The sequence below is a fragment of the Rhinichthys klamathensis genome, unplaced genomic scaffold (assembly GCF_029890125.1).
Source record: "Rhinichthys klamathensis goyatoka isolate OS25496 unplaced genomic scaffold, OSU_Roscu_1.1 h1tg000053l_1, whole genome shotgun sequence".
Lineage (NCBI taxonomy): Eukaryota > Metazoa > Chordata > Actinopteri > Cypriniformes > Leuciscidae > Rhinichthys > Rhinichthys klamathensis.
Genome location: NW_026606598.1, coordinates 394,965 through 414,567, shown reverse-complemented (window position 1 = coordinate 414,567; position 19,603 = coordinate 394,965). Strand labels below are relative to the sequence as shown.

The 19,603-nt window shown below is 41.2% G+C and overlaps 1 protein-coding gene across 2 annotated transcripts in view; it reads right to left on the bottom strand.

Annotated features, from left to right (window-relative positions):
- Positions 1-19,603, bottom strand: part of atrn (attractin) — an 80,013-nt gene that overhangs the window by 40,739 nt on the left and 19,671 nt on the right. For both annotated transcript variants that reach the window (XM_056248020.1, XM_056248021.1), the window contains exons 5-12: positions 17,557-17,759; positions 10,153-10,321; positions 9,975-10,065; positions 9,457-9,706; positions 8,223-8,406; positions 7,069-7,223; positions 2,945-3,029; positions 1,401-1,621 (exon numbers count right to left, since the gene is read on the bottom strand). In XM_056248020.1, coding sequence (XP_056103995.1) covers positions 1,401-1,621; positions 2,945-3,029; positions 7,069-7,223; positions 8,223-8,406; positions 9,457-9,706; positions 9,975-10,065; positions 10,153-10,321; positions 17,557-17,759 — 1,358 coding nt within the window. The remainder of the gene's footprint in view (positions 1-1,400; positions 1,622-2,944; positions 3,030-7,068; positions 7,224-8,222; positions 8,407-9,456; positions 9,707-9,974; positions 10,066-10,152; positions 10,322-17,556; positions 17,760-19,603) is intronic.

Sequence of the window (19,603 nt, the reverse complement as noted above, 5' to 3'; positions counted from 1 at the left end):
TGTTTTGGTGTTGCACCCGCGTCTCGCAAATGAAACGGCATTCTAAAAATGCTGCGCTCCAGTTAAAAGTCAAACTTGCGTCTCATTACCTTGTTATTTCCCATTCCACCGCAAAAGATGCATCCTTTATGAACAGCTGCTTAGCACTAGCGATGTGTTCTATGTTACGGTCCTTCATTGAACGCGTCACAGGACAGCGGTTAATCGCCTCAGCAAGTTCACGCATGAAGCGCCAAATCAGCCATTTCCTTAAACAGCGTATTCGATTCTGTATCGTCATTAGTGTTAACAGTTGTAAAGAGTTGGCTACCAAATTGAACAAAACAATATAACTGCAAAATTTTAATTTATGAATACGGTATCCTCGGTATCGCAAAATCCATATCATGGCACAACATAATACCGGTATTCACGTTCATACCGGTATAGCGCCCACCCCTAGTATAACCTACCATAAAAATAATGGTATCTCCATTATAAAATGTACAATAGAACAGAATAGTACAATAAGCCACTCACAAATTAAACTCTACTAGGCCATTACACCTAATAAAGGGGAAAAACATTTTGGGTAGACAGTCCAAGCTCTAAAGTTTTTCACATGTAACATCTGGGGATCATAGGTGTAATTTGAGGGTGCGACATGTCCCAGCCACTTTTTCTCAGGATCGATATTGCCCCCCACCACTTTTGAAACATTATGAGGCACAGATGTAATACAAATAAATAAAACATCTCCATTTAACAGAGCATTAATTAACATAGTTAGACCTAGCGCTAAAATGTGTTTGTTTTTTTAAATCAAGCTGAGCGCTCGTTGCCGCTGCTATCAGTTGCACGGATACAGTGTTCTCTTGTGGCGCGCGCACAATCTTCACTCGGACGCGCTCCAATCTATCGCCGTTGCGGAGACTCACAAAACAAAATGCACACTTTTTTAAAATAACTCCACACAGCTGACATGATAATTGCTGACAGGTCTCACCTTACTCGTTCTAGCTACTGTTCACGTGACGCCAGTGTTGCCAAGTCAGCGCTCCCTCTCACACCCCGAAACGCGATTGGCTACTTTTTAAAATGCAATTGGGCGGGTTTTGTTGTGAAAATCTGGCGACCCTGCGTGCAGCTGCAGCGTGACGCATGTTGCTCATCTCTCTTTACGGCATGTCTCTCAGGTGTTGTTAAGCATTTGTTTGACAGTTTAGGACTAGGTCCGTGGTCGTATCGGATCGGAATATACTCCCGCGATTCATACAATATCCGATCCAGTGATTTTGGCCAGTATCGGACTAATACCGATACCGAATATCGGATCGGCGCACCCCTAATCGCCACATAAAATGATTGTAACTGTACTCCTGTCTGAACAGTTCTAAAGAGACACATGAAGTGTCACTTACACCCTCTGGGACTGCAGGTGTTTCTCAAGCTCTCTGTGTCATGGGGTGCCGCTGCGTCCCAGGACATACAGGTGGAGGTAGACGCGTTCCAGACACACTGCACGCCAGGTATACCCGTCACACACTCCAGCTGCTCAGAGAAAGCAGCACAGCTTGCAGGGGTGAACCGCAGCAAATCACTGAGCATCAGGCTGTTAAACCCTCCATACACGTACATCACCCTGACACACACACAAAGAGAGGCACAGATTAACCTCGCATATATCTGAAAGAATGAGAGAGGACGGCGAGAGATGAGAGGGGAGAGAGATGAAGGGTGAGGAGGAAGAGGGCAGCATGAATGAGGAATAACAAAGGGAGTTGGGAGGAGTGATGAATAAAGCGCATGAGACCGACAAGTCAAACAGGAAAAGCTGTGTTGTGCCACAGATCCCCACAGAGGGGTCACTCAATGGTCACATCGGCACGGACAATGACGCTGGGAATCATGGGTAAGAATACAGATCACAGTGAGCTTACATCAAAATCTCACAGGAGAGTGTGTGCGACTGTGTAAATGTGTGCAGTTAAAGACTGTTTGTTCAGCTGGCAATTTGAAGCACTAATATTGAGATGTGTTATTTATGGATAATTATTCAGAATTACGACTTAATTTGACTAATCCGTACGGAAGGAGATTACAGGCAGATTTAAATATAGACTTAATATTTACTGTGACAGAGTTCAAGTACCACAGAAATAGAAACACTTTCAAAGTGGAATATTCAGGACTCAATACAACTTAAGCATCAGCGGCATGCTGTCAATTAGCTGAGGAAATCATTTTTTAACTCGGTTTGTAATAAAGCAAACAGCCTGTTTGTATGGCATGTTAACAGAGGATTTAATAGCAAAAGAATACATATACTGCTCATATTTTGTTAAATCACTTAAATAAATTATTCAGTACAAATGATTAGCATACTAGTTGTACATCATTCTTTTGAGGTGGATTTGATTTTTAGTTCGATGAAGATTTGGTTATGTGATACTCTAATGCAATCTGGCTATGTCCCTTCCCGATATTTTCACATGAAACATGGTTTCCATAATAAAGTATGGGTTCACATGGCCATAAGTGTTTTGGACAGATTGAACCGTGTGTCACATGTTCCTTCAGATATCATTCTAATATGCTGATTTTGGTGCTCAAGAAACGTTTAGTATTATTATCATCATCAATGTTCAAAACAGCTGCTTAATATTTTTGTGGAAATCGTGATCCTTTTTTTTTCAGGATTCTTTGAGGAATAGAAACATCAAGAACAATATTTATTTGAAAACAGAAATCTTTTTCAACATTATAAATGTCTATAGTCACTTTTGATCAAATTAATGCATCCCTGATTAATAAAATACACATTTCTTTAAAAAAAAAAAAAGCTTCTGAACGGTAGTGCATATAACCCTAAACATCATGTGCACTATTGTAAAGGAATAGTTAATCAAGCTATTATAAGTGAGACTAGATGATTACCGATGACATAAAAAAACACTGAGATTACCCATTGTGAAACACAGCTGAGTGGCCAAAGCGGTTGACGTCATGATGAAGATCTGGATTGGGCAGTACAGTCCACTCATCACAAGCTAGAAGAGAGAAAATGACAGACAAATTGAATCTCATTTCAGACACATCCACCCACTGCTGCTGGAACACATTTAAGAGACATCACCATAAAGAAGACTGAGCTCATGAATATTAATTAGCTAAGACTAATCGTTGCTCAGTAATCTCTACTCACGTTACCCAATTAATATTCATAAGACCAAGCTTCATCCTGGGGCTATACATAACTTAATGACCTGTGAAGAAGTACAGGGGCTATAAGGCAACTTAACTTGTACATTAAAACTAGGTAACATTTTAATACCACAAAATTTGGGATAAAAGTTAAAGTTTCCGCTTCCCGCACCACCACTGTATCTTTGTAAAATGAACTTGCTGCATTTTCTGAGCTGAACCTTAAAGGGATGGTTCACCCTAAAATGAAATCATCATTTACTCACCCTGGTGTGGGTCTAATGCAGTATGCCATTCTTTCTTTTTCGGACCACAAAAGGAGAAATGTCAAAAAAAAATGTCCCGCTCACATTTTTCCAGAGAAATTAACTTAGTGAAGACCAACGGCCAAGTTCAGGATTTTAGTTAATTAAATTTTGGGTTGTTTTTCACCAAACCCTATCATATACCCCCCAGAACACTTTGAATATACGATACATGTCACATGGGAGCATTCTGTGACACTTTTGCAATCTTTTTAAAAAAGCTTAATGCTTTTTACATTTTATTTCTCCTTTTGTACTCTGAAAAAGAAAGAATGGCATACAGCATTAGAACAAAACCAGGGCGAGTAAAAGATGACTTCATTTTAGAGTGAACTATCTCTTTAATATCAAATCATCTCTTTCCTACATGTTAAATAGAATGAGTTAGCGGCTAATCTAACTGAAGTAAGAGAAGCATGAAGAGAAATGGCTGCTATTAGTGCAGTGTGTGTGTGACAAGTCACTGCCCTCTGCTGGCAACATTTCTGACAAATGGAATTCAGCATCCTTGTGCGGGCCAGTATAATTGAGTTCAGCTCGTAAGGACAGAGCAATTACCCTCAGGGCCGAGACAGGCCTCTACTTAATTACAGATTACCACAGCACTAGCCTGCATCTCTAAAGAGAAGTTGGCATGGGAAGAACAAGAGAAAGAAATTTAGAAGAGGAGTGATATATAATGATGAATAAGCAAACGCAGACACTTCGGATGTGTTTGAAGCTTCCTGTGTATTATATAGGCACTGCAAACTTCTCAAAGACGCTCTAAATTCCCACCCACATATTCTGCTTGCGGTGCATCTAGTCGGACATCATAGTGTCCCTCATTATCTACATGAAAAGCGAATACCAGCAGACAGGCATGTCTACGATCCCTGGAGATTATAAAACTCAAATGTGTCACTCATAAAATAATGGCTTTAAGATCACGCATCTTTCTGCAAGAGCCCCCCTGATGAGTGTATTTCAGTCTCTAATGGCTTGCTGCTACACGCACAGAAATCCAATTACGCTTTCTGCGCAAGTGTCTCCTCTGCTGTTCAATATTGTGAAAGATAGACATATTATACTATACTATATATATACGCCATAAGTAAGAGGATGCAGGAAGTCAATGGTATAGAACTTGAGGTTGTGGTAGGCTGACCAAAATTAAAACCATAATCATATACAATTTAGTTTGTTTGTTTTTTAGCTGGAAATTCAATTTGGGAACGCCAATTTTTGAATATTCAGGGAATTATGTCCTTTATCTCCAATCTAATTTTTCAAAAAGTGTATTTATTTGGAACTTGATGGATGCAATATAACAGTGTTTATAAAAAAAAGAACAAAATACAAATGTTTGGTGTGAAAACTTTGGTGCGATAAACATTTTACGACTGTTTAGATCAACATGAATTATCACAAACCATCATTGCAGCAGATTTTTTGATGGAGAGATGTTCCTATCTATTTTCCATCACACTGCTAAGAATACTAGACAGCCAATAAGATTTGAGCTTTTGGTCACTTCGGTTGCACTTTTGCCAAGATCCGCTGCTGGTCCATAAAACTTGGTGCCGCTTATGCACCATCTATAAAACCAAGCGTCCGTAAACAGCAGAGATAAAAATCCGGAAATAGCTCTTTTGTTTCTGTACGCTTTTATTTGGTGTTGCAAACACAAACATCATCAGTTTGAGAGAGATTGTTTGACGTCCTTTCTTCTCTGTGACAAGCAGATGTCAGAAATGGAAAGTTGCAAACCACATTGTGTACCGGGTTGACATGGCTATTTCTGCTGGTGCCACCTACTGTCACAAAGTGAACTTGCATTTTCATTCAGCCAGCATGTTGGTTTTTACACATTTGGCTGAACAGACACACTGCATGCGAAAATCAAACAGAATTTTGTGGCAAACATTCGAGTTGGCCCTTTACAGTCACATTATCTTCAAAACAAAAGACTCAAGAGAGTAAAACCTACTCCTAACTCTGATTGGATAAAGCTCAAAGTATACTTCGGCTGTCTGTGTTCCGGGACGGTCTGCGCACAGTCGGCGTGGCGTAATTTTCGTCATTGAGATTGTCCCAATTTTTGAGATTGCACGGACGGTACAACAGCTCATGCGCAAGGTGAATGTTGAGATAGAAGAGCCCACAAGGTGGCAATACACAATTGTGATGTACCGATGTAGCTGAAGAGAATGTGCAAAAAGCAGTACAAAACAGTAAAAGTAGCATATCCTTCACCAACATTATTGTTTTGAACTTTGCAAGTAATGGCGGATACTAGGGGTGTAACGGTACATGTATTCGTATAGAACCGTTTCGGTTCGAGGCTTCTGGTTCGGTACGCATACAAACCGAACGATTCCTAGGACCATTTTTCCTGCCGACAAAATTCGCACTGGCGCGATCACCACAACGTTGCGCAACATCAAATGGCAAGCGTAATGACAGCGGAACGAAACTGCGCTACTCATTATGTGCTTCACGGACCGTTAGTTCGGACCAGCAACATCTGTGCAGCGCGCGCCGATCTCGATCAAGCGACACTGTTACTACACAACGCTAAGATCCAGTAAAGAAAACATTTGAATTCGCCACTGAAATAATAACATCGCTGCGAGATCTAGTGAGAAGCATTCACATTTCTCCGTTATTAACCGTAGATCTCTATTAGATCAAACAGCGCTGACGTGGAAACCAGGAGAAACATTGTGCCGTGAATGAACTAGTAATACTTTACGTCCACAGACCAGCAACATTCACCATGGATTTAATACAGTAACACTAACTGTAACCAGTTTGGCTGGAATAGTGAAATGCTTTCAAGTACTTCACACATCTTTTTCCAGCACTTCAAAACTCAAATATTATATAAATAAATAGCCTATATGAAGAGTTCAGATGCAAAAGCCTCTAAGTCTAAGTGCCATTTGAAATTTTCTTCTAGAATGATCATTTTTATGAAGCTTGTATATTTAAGTTCAGTAATTTCACTCAAATGACAATAAATAGGTAATCTTCATTGCCATTTAAGTGAAATTACTGAACTTAAATATACAAGCTTGATAAAAATGATCATTCTAGAAGAAAATTTCAAATGGCTTTTGCATCTGAACTCTTCATATATTTAAATGTTATTTTTAATGTGATGACCAAAACATTATTTGTTCATCCTTCAAAGATGACACCCATTTATAAACCTGAAAGTTTCAAGATGTAGGAAAACTCACACTTATTTAAAAAAATATTTTTTCTTTTAACAAATAGGAAATTTCTCTGGCATTTCTTACTTGTTGCTGTATCGAAAACGTACCGAACCGTGACTTTAAAACCGAGGTACGTACCGAACCGTGATTTTTGTGTACCGTTACACCCCTAGCGGATACGCTACTTTTCTTCCTCTATCATTGCTGCCCTCTGACATCTGGTACAAAAAAAGCAATTGCACTGCGCATGTGTCGAATGAGTCCATCTGTGCTTATCCGTGGTCGAGTATACTGGATGGAGAGGAATGCGAATGCTACACAGAAGTACAGGAGATGTGTGATTTAAATATTCAGGTGAAAAAAGACTGTTTGGTACTCACCAAGGTTGTATGCTATAAAATCTGAGGAGAAGCACTTTGCACCGTGGCTCATTGAAGTGTCATTGTGTGTGTTCCCTCCAAACACCAATATGTTCCCGCCAACGATCACCGACGTGTGGAGGTAACGGAAAAAACCACTGTCCCTCAGAATCAACCTACAGGTCAATAAGCAACACCATCAGCGGAAACCCAGAGAAAGCAACAGAACAAGGTCAGACTATGTTCAGAATAGCGCACTAGCATACTACACACTTTTTGTAGCATAGATCATGTATACTGTACCATGTGCAAGCTTTCTGTATGAATGTACACTACCTTTCAAAAAATTGAGGTCGGTAAGATTAAGCGTTTTTAAAAATCTCTTTGCTCACCAAAGCTTCACTTATTTGATCATAATACAGTAAAAACAATACTATGAAATATTATCTACATTTTTAACAACTTTTTTTATTTAAATATATTTTAAAACGTAAGCCGTATTCATTCTAATACGCTGATTTGCAGCTCAAGAAACTTTTTCTTATTAGCATCAATATTTTTTGTCAAAACCTTGATACATATTTTTTTTCACCTCCAGATTCTTTTATGAATAGTAGTAATATAGCTTTTTAATGCCGTGTCAGCATATGAGGCTATCTTCATGACAAAAACAGAGCTACAAAAATACAAGAGTTGCATAAGTACAAAAAACACAGCAGTTAATATTATACAATATGTTTTTCATTAACATATGGTAAAAATTCTACAATAATTTCTGGTAAAATCTCACTAAAAAAGGTCTTTAATGAATAGGACGTTCAAAAGAATAGTATTTATTTGAAATAGAAACATTTTGTAACTGTCTTTACTGTCACTTGATTAATGCTGCACCCTTGCTGAAGAAAATCATTTTAAAAAATGTTTATCTTATCAAACATTTGAACAGTAGTGTATTCAATTTCTATTGTGCTGAATCAGCAGAGTATATCAATAATATTTCAATGAGATAATATTTTGTGATATTGTTATTTCATTTAATTGTAAGAGTTATGATTATGATAAGATTAAAAATGCAAAATAAGCAACTCAATTTTAAGCGTAGCCTTAAAATGATCATGATTGAAATCAAAATGCAGTCGGTGTTAAACTAAAAGGTGTAATGCCACTCAACGCACCACATTTTCTTGTCCACATCATAGCGGTACAGGTCTCCGGCTAGGCCATATTTATTGGCGCTGAAAGCCTTGTATCCTCCATGGATGTAGATGGAGTGTGTTTGAGGGTCGTACACACTGCTGTGCCCATAGCCGCCCTGAACCAGCGCCCCACAAGTCTCTAAAACACTCCATGTATTCTTTACTGCAAAGGGAACAGTGAAAAGTATGAGGGTTAGAGAAGGAAGAAAAGCAAAAATTAGTTCCTAAGAAATAGTTTCAAATATTTTTTTATGCTGCTCTTTCATTACAACACCAGAGGGCAGTAGAGCTCAAAATACAATTACTGCTAACAGGCCAGGACTAGGATAACTGTCACTTGAGGAAGGACTACATGAGTATTTATAAGGTTTTGAGTCAAAAGCACAATTGAATAAATGCTTGTTTTCCCTAGCAGTAGTTTTTAATGTTAATTTCAATCCACACTGGCATCCATTCACTGTTATATAAACCAAAAATGTGAAAACTAGCCCCAGTCTCCCCTCCCTTGCACAAATGACAAACAATCGATAATGATTTCTTTTCCAACTGCAAACCATTTCACACAAATTGAAAAATAATTTCAAAAAGGGGCCTTATTTTCATTTTGTGATGAATGAAAGAGTCGGTCTCTGCGGTACCAAGCGGTCTGATTCATCAGACATAAACTGGGTCATAACTGTTCACGGTGACTTTCAGTCCAGGACAGCACTCAATTTTCTGAAAAGGATCATGGTACTTTTACATGGGATGATGAATTCTTCCTTTCAAACAGCTAGACTGAATGCAACAGAACACAAGTGTCCTGGGGCCTGTTTTTAAAAGGTACTTTTTTTTGTTTTCAAAAAGAAGGGATTTTTTACATGCCATCTTAAAAATGTGATATGCATGATGCGAGATTCTGAAAAAAATTAAAATATGTGGCATGTATATGAAAAGTACTTAGATGATTTATCTGTCAAGTAGGGCTGACTTAAAATCTCAATTATTCTTCCTAAATTTTGACTATATTTGAGAAATCCTATCTATCTATCTATCTATCTATCTATCTATCTATCTATCTATCTATCTATCTATCTATCTATCTATCTATCTATCTATCTATCTATCTATCTATCTATCTATCTATCTATCGCAAAATTATCACAATAATAATGTAAATATTCAATGTATCTCCCTGTCGAGTACTTTAACATCACTACTGCGTGCTACTGACCAATGTCGTATTGCTGCACTTGGCTGATGTATCCATAAAGAGGGCAGTGTCCGAAGACGACCAGTATGACGGGCTCCGATCCATCGGGACTGAGCTGGACGGTGTGTGCCGAGTGGCCCACGACTGCATACTGTTCTTTAGCACGCGGATTTAGCAAAACCCACGACTGGTTCCGCGTGTGGAACACCCAGAGTTCTGATGTCACGTTTCCTGTGGAGTCAATCTTCCCACCGTACATGTAGATTTTATCCTGTATGCATACACACAAAGACAAATAACTTAAGAGATCTTAGTTCAATGTGTGTTGAGAATAAATACAGCAGGCTTGCACATGAAAAAACATGAAATGCACTGTATATACTGAAGGAATAATCTAAAACTAGAAGATGAAAGCATTAAAACGATCCTTAAATAGGCCTGGAAGACAATTAATAATCATTTTGGCTTTGTCAAGACATTATAATGAAGACTTTAGAGTAGAAGAACACTATTAAACAACATCTCATCCATTAACAAACCTCATGCAGGGAGAGAGAATGACCGTAGCGTCCAGTTACAGAGTTGACGGACCGGTTTAACGACATCCAGCTTTGAGAGGAGATGTTAAACCTGAGCCACAGTAAAGGAGAAAGTGAAACTCAGAGCCAGCGAAGTTATTATCCTATGATGTGTCTGCGTGTGTGTGCGTGTACTCACGCAGTCACCATCTGGTAGTGTGTGTAGTTAAACACATGTCCACCTATCACCCACATCACATCTTCATGAACCACAGCCTTATGGGACGCCCGTGCCAAGCCATGGCTGCTGTATTTCTCACGCGTCCAGAACGAAACGTTTCCTGGTACAGTTATTGAACAGTCCAGACCTAAAATACACACATTCTGACTGTTACTAGGGCAAGGTAAGCTAAAAATATTCTATATATTGATCAAAAGTGACAGTAAATACCTTTATAAATGTTACAAAATATTCCTATTTAAAATTAAGTGAAAGTTTTTTTTTTTTTTTTACTTTCTATTCATCAAAGAATACAGACAAAAAAAATACATCATGGTTTCCACAAATATATTAAGCAGTACAACAGTTTGGAACATTAGAATGATTTCTGAAGTATACCTTATAAATAGAGTAAGCTGAGCCTTGTATAAAACTAACTCTAAGTTGCGAATCATACTTTACATCAACGATGGATACATATCGTCACATTTTAATATCGCGATATAACGATGTATCGCTACACCCCTATTTGGAGTACAGGAGAATATTGCAGAATGGCTTGCTTCCCACAAATGAAAAGTTGTTTTCAAAAGAAGAATATCAGATGTTATTTTTCAACAGAACAATGCTCCTGCCCAAATTGCAACAACCAAGAAGTGGCTTGAGAACAAGTCCATCAGGCTCATGTTTTGGTCCAGATTTGAGCCCTATAGTGAATATTTGGTCTCACATTAAACTCAAACAAACTGGGAGACATTTTTCAACTACTCGTGAACCGTTTAAATCCATTAACATTGAGTGGAACAACAGTATTTGTGCAATTCTGGCTAACTTCCAGACCAGTAATTTGTGATTAAAAGACCATACAAAGACCATATTTGGATTTTCATATATAGATATAGGAATGTTCCCTTTCGAACGGTCACTTCGTATTGCGTAGCTATACGCAGTGGGGAAACTCCCTTTCCTCGATTTACTGAAGCTTATATGTAAAACGCATTTGCAGCTGCACAGCCAGCCCCCTGAGCGTCTGACCCGCTCATAGGCTGTGCTGCAGCAACTGCACATCCAATGGCGCGGGCGACTCTGACGCACAACCAATAAGCTAGCCCAACGTCAGAGCCCGTCGAGGGGGCGTGCCCCGCCTATATAGACCCCCGAATTCACCATTATAGCAGATTTTACTCCTTCAGCGACAGTACACATGTCCCTGAGCTTTTTACTGTAGCATTCGCCGTCGAACAAGCCTTTCAGCCTGAGCGTGCTTCTCTTCAGCAGACTTCGCCTGCACGTCGATTTCTCCTGACGCCGTCTCACCTGTGGCTATCCGGCGACATTATATCCTTTGTTCTATATTGCTAACATTCTTTTCAGTATGCCTCGTCCATCCTGCGCCACGTGCGGAGGCCGTCTGCACGAGGCAGACCAGCACACGAGCTGCATTTCCTGCCTGGGGATCGACCACGCAGAGAATGCTCTCTCTGCCGGCGGATGTGAGGCCTGTGACTGCATGCCTATATCCGCGCTGCGCAATCGGCTAGCTCTCTCCCGGGACGGCGACGCCGCTTCATCCACGCTTTCCGTTCCAAGGAAGAAGAAGCGTCGCAGCCAACGGCAACCGGAGGGTATGGAGATTTGTGAACGCACGCCGGCCGCGTCCCCGCGTGCTTCACTTTCTCCGACTCAAACGCCATCACCGGTCCGGTTCGCAGGAGACAAGCGCCCCCCCCCCCCACACGTGGCGGGCCTCGTCTCCTTCGGCGGATCTCTTGAGCGCGACGACAGCTTATCCATCGTCGCTTCTGAGGACGAGTGGCCGGGCTCTCTCGACCCCGTCACCGCTTCTCAATCGGTGGCCAGCGGATTAGCGACCAGGACGAACTCCGACGCCGAGATGCTTCGTATCCTGACGAAGGCCGTCGCGGACCTCGACCTCGAGTGGGCTTTGCCCGAGGAGCCGCCTCGTAGTCGGCTGGATGGATGGTTTCTGGAGGGGCGCCAGCAGGGCAACCTGTATGTGATGGCGAGGGACCTCCTCATGTGGGCACAAGCCAATCTGAGCTCTCTGAGAGCAGCGCATGTCCCGGGCGTCCAGAATGTGGGCGCGGATATGCTCTCAAGGGGCAACACTCCCCTAGGCGAGTGGTCCCTGAACCCTCAGACGGTCAGACTAATATGGGAGAGGTTCGGCGAGGCCGAAGTAGACCTTTTCGCCTCGAGAGCCAACACCCACTGCAGGGTGTTCTTCTCGAAAAACAGGGATGCGCTGGCTCATCTCTGGCCCAGCCGCCCCCTTTACGCGTTTCCCCCCGTCTCGATGATCCCACAGGTTATCGAGCGGGTCAGGGAGAGCGGATGCCCAGTCCTTCTGGTGGCTCCTCTCTGGAAATCCAGACCATGGTTTCCGGAACTGGTTCAGTTGTCGGACACGACCCCCTGGCCTGTTCCGATTAGGAAGGATCTCCTCACACAGGCCAACGGAACGATGTGGCATCCCCGACCCGACTTATGGGCCCTCCATGTGTGGCCCCTAAACGGGTATCCGGGGACCTGCCTGACAGGGTCTTAAGCACTATCTCTGAGGCAAGGGCCCCGTCTACTCGGCGCCTTTATGCTTTAAAGTGGTCGGGTTTTTCCAGCTGGTGCTCGAAAAATCGTATTGACCCAGAGTCATGTGAGGTTTCAGTGGTGCTCGCCTTCCTGCAGGAGCTACTGGACGCGGGCCGCACCCCGTCCACGCTCAAAGTGTATGTGGCAGCCATCGCAGCGCACCATGCTCTGGTGGCTGGCCAATCACTGGGAAGGAATGACCTGGTGGTAAAGTTTCTGAAGGGTGCTAGGAGGATTAACCCCTCCAGGCCCCCTTCGGTGCCGCCTTGGGACCTCTCCACGGTCCTTAGGGCCCTGAGGGGTCCACCTTTTGAGCCGCTCCAGTCGGTTGATCTAAAACCACTTTCGCTAAAGACTGCTCTCCTGTTGGCATTGGCATCTATCAAGCGAGTGGGAGATTTGCAGGCCCTCTCAGTGAGTCCTGCATGTTTGGAGTTTGGATTGGATGACTCCAGAGTAGGGATGTAACGATTCACTCATCTCACGATGCGATACGATTCACGATACTGGTTTCACGATACGATTTTCTCACGATTTTTTTTAACAAGTGAGATTTAAGACAAAAGTGTCCCTTTTATCATTTCTCAGACAAAATGCTGCACATTTCTTTTTAATTTAAAATATATATTTGTCAAATAATAAAACTACATTAAAAAAATTCCCTTCAAGGTTGTTTCAACTCAGTCTTTCTGTCTGTTTGGTCAAGAGGCTGGACACTGGTACCTTCGCACACTATGTAAAAAACTGTAAAATTAGTACCAGATTGACAGGGGTTTTACATTGTAATAAAGGCAAGATTCTAATTTTGTTATAATTTGTATCATTACACTAGTAAGAGTTAAAAAAACACATTTAGAGAAAGGTAGTAAAATAAATATAGCAGTGATCTCCGTGGCTCTCGCAAATGTCGTATTAATGACTTTTACATGAAAACGGAGGTGACTGGTGCTTCTCACGGTGGTGATTATTATTAGTCTACGGAAAGTCAAAATGCCGCCACACCTCCGATTTGAGTCAACGTCAACATCTACGCTTGCCGTCGCCATGTCTACTGTTTGACGGCGCGTGCACACCAGTCGGCACACACTGGCGCGGCGCGAGCGGAGCAAACCGAGCGTTTTCAGTTCATTCCTATGGAAGTTGAGCTTGGCTTACACAGGATCAAGTTCCATGAATGAAGTGAAAACACTCGCTAGCTTCACGCCAGTGTGTGCTCGCTGCTATTGTGCCTGTAACGCGAGGTTCACAACTTCACAGTAGGCTATACAGTAAACGCGCCCTGCTGTTTAAAACGTGTATCGCGATTCGTTTAACATTTCAACCGACTTGAATCGTCACACATTTTTATCGATTTTCAACCGGTTGCGAGTGAATCGTTACATCCCTACTCCAGAGTCATTCTCAAACCCAGGCTTGGTTATGTGCCCAAGGTGCTCTCAACGCCGTTTAGAACACAAGTTATTACGCTATTAGCCCTTCCCCCTTCTGCTGAGGATGGGGAGGTTAATCTTCTCTGCCCTGTCAGGGCGTTGAGAATCTATTTGGAGCGTTCTGCGTCTTTTAGACAATCAGAACAGCTGTTTGTCTGCTTTGGGGGCCGATCTAAGGGTGATCCAGTCACTAAGCAAAGACTGTCTAGATGGATAGTGGATGTCATCTCTTTGGCCTACACCGCAGTGGGTCAGGTTTGCCCCATAGGTGTCAAGGCCCATTCGACCAGAGGTATGGCCTCGTCGTGGGCTTGGTCTTCTGGTTTTCCCATTCAAGATATTTGTGATGCGGCCGGCTGGTCCTCGCCTTCCACATTTATGAAATTCTATAATATGGAGGTACCTTCCCTGCAGGCGAAGGTGCTTTCGGTATGATTGAGACCTGACAGTGGCTGGTCTTGTCTACAAAAATTACTGTGCATAATCACATACATATTATATAAACCCGCTTCGGCCGGTAATAAAGTATACTAATAATCCCGACGGTGTCTGGTTTTGTTAGTATATTCTGTTAGTCGTGACTGACTTATTATGTATATTAGGCAGACCCGACTGTGTCTGGTCTGTTATATATACATGTATATGCATATGTTTTTTGGGTTCCTGAGTGGCAGGACAACCAGTTACTCAGGGTGCGGCGTTTTGCATGGTGTCCCCACTGCGTATAGCTACGCAATACGAAGTGACCGTTCGAAAGGGAACTACTCGGTTACTATCGTAACCTCAGTTCCCTGAGATAGGGAACGAGTATTGCGTAGCCGGCCGCACTGTAGTAACTGGTGAAGTTGTCGCTTCAGTCGTATAACCTGCTATAATGGCGAATTCGGCGGTCTATATAGGCGGGGCACGCCCCCTCGACGGGCTCTGACGTTGGGCTAGCTTATTGGTTGTGCGTCAGAGTCGCCCGCGCCATTGGATGTGCAGTTGCTGCAGCACAGCCTATGAGCGGGTCAGACGCTCAGGGGGCTGGCTGTGCAGCTGCAAATGCGTTTTACATATAAGCTTCAGTAAATCGAGGAAAGGGAGTTTCCCCACTGCGTATAGCTACGCAATACTCGTTCCCTATCTCAGGGAACTGAGGTTACGATAGTAACCGAGTAGTTATTAAATATTATTCCTAGAACAAAACAGCTTTTATTACTGTTGTTGACTAACTTACTGTTTTTCCTCTATTTTTTTTATCAAATAACTGCAGTCGGTGTGAGAAACTTTTGAACTAATGTTTATTATGAATATTCACTATATTTCTCAGTCCAAGCTGATACTTATTTACTCATTTACTCTTATTAAACATGCAGTTTTTGCTTTGAATGGAACATTATGCAAATCAAACACGAAATGTACATTAGTAATCAAGCAGTGAAAGTCACTCTTTAATTTTATGTTCTTAAAAAAAAAAACATGGCTAATTGACTAAATTTACAGAAATATAAAACACTAAAACAGAAGATACACAAGAGGGCTGTGCTTGAAAACGTATAAAACGACAGGAAACCAGGGAGGAACTTGAAATATGAGTCAGCCCTGAGTGTGGCTCAACCTGTTGTTCACAGATGGGCAATTAAACACTTCCACAGATCTGCGCCTCTGACGGGAGAGAAAGAGGAAGAGACAGAAAGAGCTCAGATACCCACACATGGCTCAGCAGGCAGCAGTGTTCTCCCTAAGACTGAGGTTCAGTGGCTCCAAGTCATATTTAACATAATTACAACAAAAAAAAGTTCATGTCTTCGTCAACCTCGTGATTACAAGTTGGAAACTCACAATTATGAAACCTCAGACTTGTGATGTAATATATAAAGACTCAGAATGGCAGCGGCCTCAACAGCTATAGTAAGTTAGGGAGAACTCATACGTTTCATATGCCATTTTACTGTAGCTGATGCTACATGGTGTACTTTTCATCGGTAAACAGTTCGGGAGAGCAAACAGGTGTAGTAATGTAGTTGTGGCGTGAAGCTGGGCGACCGGAGCAAATGTGAATGAGAGACGCCTGCACGGCACACCGGTCGAGTCCCACGAAGGAACCTCAGAAGAGCGAGCGAGTGCCAGGCCTGGGACATTTAGGTTGCTGTTTTATTATGTTTATATGCGGCAGTCGGCATTCTCCTTCCCTGAGCCTTGAGCTTTGCTACAGTAGTGATAAAATAATTCAATGGTCGTCAATCATAGGTCCATTTAGATGTTATAAGCATTGCCATAGAAACAATTACTGAGTCTGAGGTGATGATTGGGTGTTTCAAGTATGGGCACTAGAAAATACACTTTTTCGAATATAACAGCCAAAGGGTTAACTTCATAACTAGCATTTTTCACATCCTAAATAAATACATTTTTAATAAAAGTTTGTTTGGGAATTAAACAAATGAATAACATAACAATATTAGAAATTAGGTTATTTTTAACCAATAAATATAGAAACGACCAATGATTATTTCACTCAGTGTTTATATCATCAGAATTTCTGATTCATATGCGAGTAAATCACTTGCATAATGCAAACAAATTTTACGGTAGGCGACTAAAAAATGTCTTTAATAAGCCAATAGCAAGTAAATTGTACAATTTCAGTTGCCTGTGATTGAGAGTCAAAAAATAACTTTAGCACAGATATAATGTCATTGCCTGCTGAGCTTTATGCACCGTCGCTTGGCTGAGATAACCCTCTGACGCTTGCTCTCACCGAGAGAGAAAGAGAGACGCTTTAACACATGCCACGTAAAGAGAATTGCTAGATCTAAATGCAGGGCTCGACCGGACTGCCAGATGACCAAGAGTTGACAGAACCGTCACTGTCCCGATCGGACCATTGGGGATTCAATAATCGCAATATGACATTTTGCCCAAATCGTGCAGCCCTAGAATAAGCCAAGTATTAGAACATAAGCATTTTACCAAAACACAGCCCTAGGACAAACAGTCTCAGTACATAGAGTACCGTCTTTGAAGCAAACCCAAACAAAACTAGAGGCGGAGAGATTGAGACAAAGATCTGTAGTCAGAACTGTGAGAGGCGAAGGGGAAGAGAGGCAGGAAACTATTAGGGAAACCAAAAGGGACTTACGCATTCCAAGAACTGTGAGTTAATTACAAAACTTTTACAAACAAAACTACCGATGATGAACGGATTCCTTATGACTCTTGATGGTGATTTTAACCGACTCCCCCGAACTCACTCTCAAAAATTCCTGAAATGACTCGCTCTTTAGTTTTTTTTTTATTTGTCCAGTTGTGTTTTGAGTAGCTTATGGTCATTTCTGTTTCTACACAAGCTACGGCTTACCTTGCCACCCTGGTTTGCATTGGCATCGTTTGGCGCTGCTTTCACACTGTCCCCGGAGAGGGAAGCCACAGTCAGACGAGCAGTAGGGCACATCACAGGCCTGTCCTTTCCAGCCATCCTCACATACACACTGCACCGACTCACTGGAATTCCCCACACGACACTCCCCACGGCCAGAGCAGTTATTGGGGCATGTATTCACCCTGGGTCAGAAAGACAGAAAAATCAATGCAATGGGAAATGTCATATAGGTGTTGGTTTAGCATTGTTTGGACAACCTAGTCAACTTCCTGCTAACAGTTTATTACAGGCAGCCCAACCCCAAACTCATGTGATTGGTCGAGATAGTTGACATTCCAGACTGCTCAAAAAGAGCAATGTTTTGATAGAGCCGCAGAGAGAACAGTGCTGTTATGGTTAACTAGGGCTGCACACCATCAAAGTTGCGAATTTAACTTGAGCACAAAATTGTAGAATTGCATAAAACACTTGCGGATGCAGCAGACTTTCCATCCCATGTGTTTAAAGAGAACAAAATCGTCACTTCTTGGGAAAATGGAAGTTGCTGCAATCGGGGAAGCCACTATAGCTTTTTTTTTTTCATCATAAATCACCAGTGCACAGACGAAACACAATAAATGCTCTCATATTATCTTGCGTTTGGGAACGCAATCTTCTGAGACACTTCTGAGAGATCATTATTCCAAATCATTCTGATGACATACTTTGGCTCAGGCATTTCTGAACGACCAAACCAACATTTGAGATGGTGTGCAATGAAATTGGTCCGCTGGTTGGTCCAGTTATCCAATCACATCCTCTGTTGAGGAAAAGTCAAGTGAATTTTCCATTGCACATTGAGGGATTTATTTGGTAAATGCGTTTCCATCGTAGTTTATGCATTTCTTTTGTGAATTAAGCACATTTGATTTTAAGAGCATTTTAGCCTATCCATCCAGCATTTCTTTAGGCAATATCCCAAAAATAGGTGGGTGAAAACATAGCTAGTCATGTTTCATGTTCTTTAGGCACTAAATCGTCAGTTTATTCTCTGCTATTTGTCTCAACCTAAAACTGACCATTTTTTAAGTATTAAAATCACTTCAATTTTGCAAGCCCTTGCGATATGTATAATTGTGATTTTTACCTACGATATTTTGATTTATCTTGCAGCCCTATTGTTTACATTAATTGGAAATAAAGCTGAAATACAATAAAACTGAAATATTATTTAAGTAAATATTTCATAAAAACATTTCTAATTTTTCATTTAAGCTGAAGAGCTAAATTACTAAAACTACTTTTATTATTTTTCAAAGCCATGTCAGCACTAAAAATAAAAACTGAAATAAAAAATAAGGATAAATAGAAATATAAAAAAAAAAACTAATAAAAATTACAAAAGAGCAATTACAAAAAAACTAACTCAAAATAAATAAATGCTAATAACTAATCAATACTTAAGTAAATATTAAAATAACTTTTAGTATTTAGTTACTGTTATCGTAAGTAAGTCAACCTAGAACCCTACTAATAGTCTCTCTGGACATTAGACCGTGATAGGAAGTATTTTTATGTTGGTAAAATCTAATTATTTTTTTTTAGTTATGATTGATAATTGATTTGAGTTCATTTGATTATATAAAACTATACAAACATGCAAATACCGTGCATCCTCATTTGAAGCTTTAAATTTCCAATACAGGAATACATATGCCATATAACACTATTATCACACTCATTCATCACAATGACTTCAGTTTAATGATTGTCTCGCACCAAACACACCTAATGTAAGCCTATTGTTACACTGTTTGCTTGGGCATACCTTTTCCAGTGCACAGTTAGGCATTGTACTCAGTAGACATTAGATCTTGCCAATATTGTCCGGCTATTTCCCATACAGCAGTGTCTGGCTATACAGTGGACGTTTAGTCTACAGTAAAAACATATTGATTTAGAAAAGCTGCAATATACACTAATTCAGCGACACACACGCAGAGCAAAAGAGTCGTGTCACAGGGTCCATAAAGCATTTACAACAGCA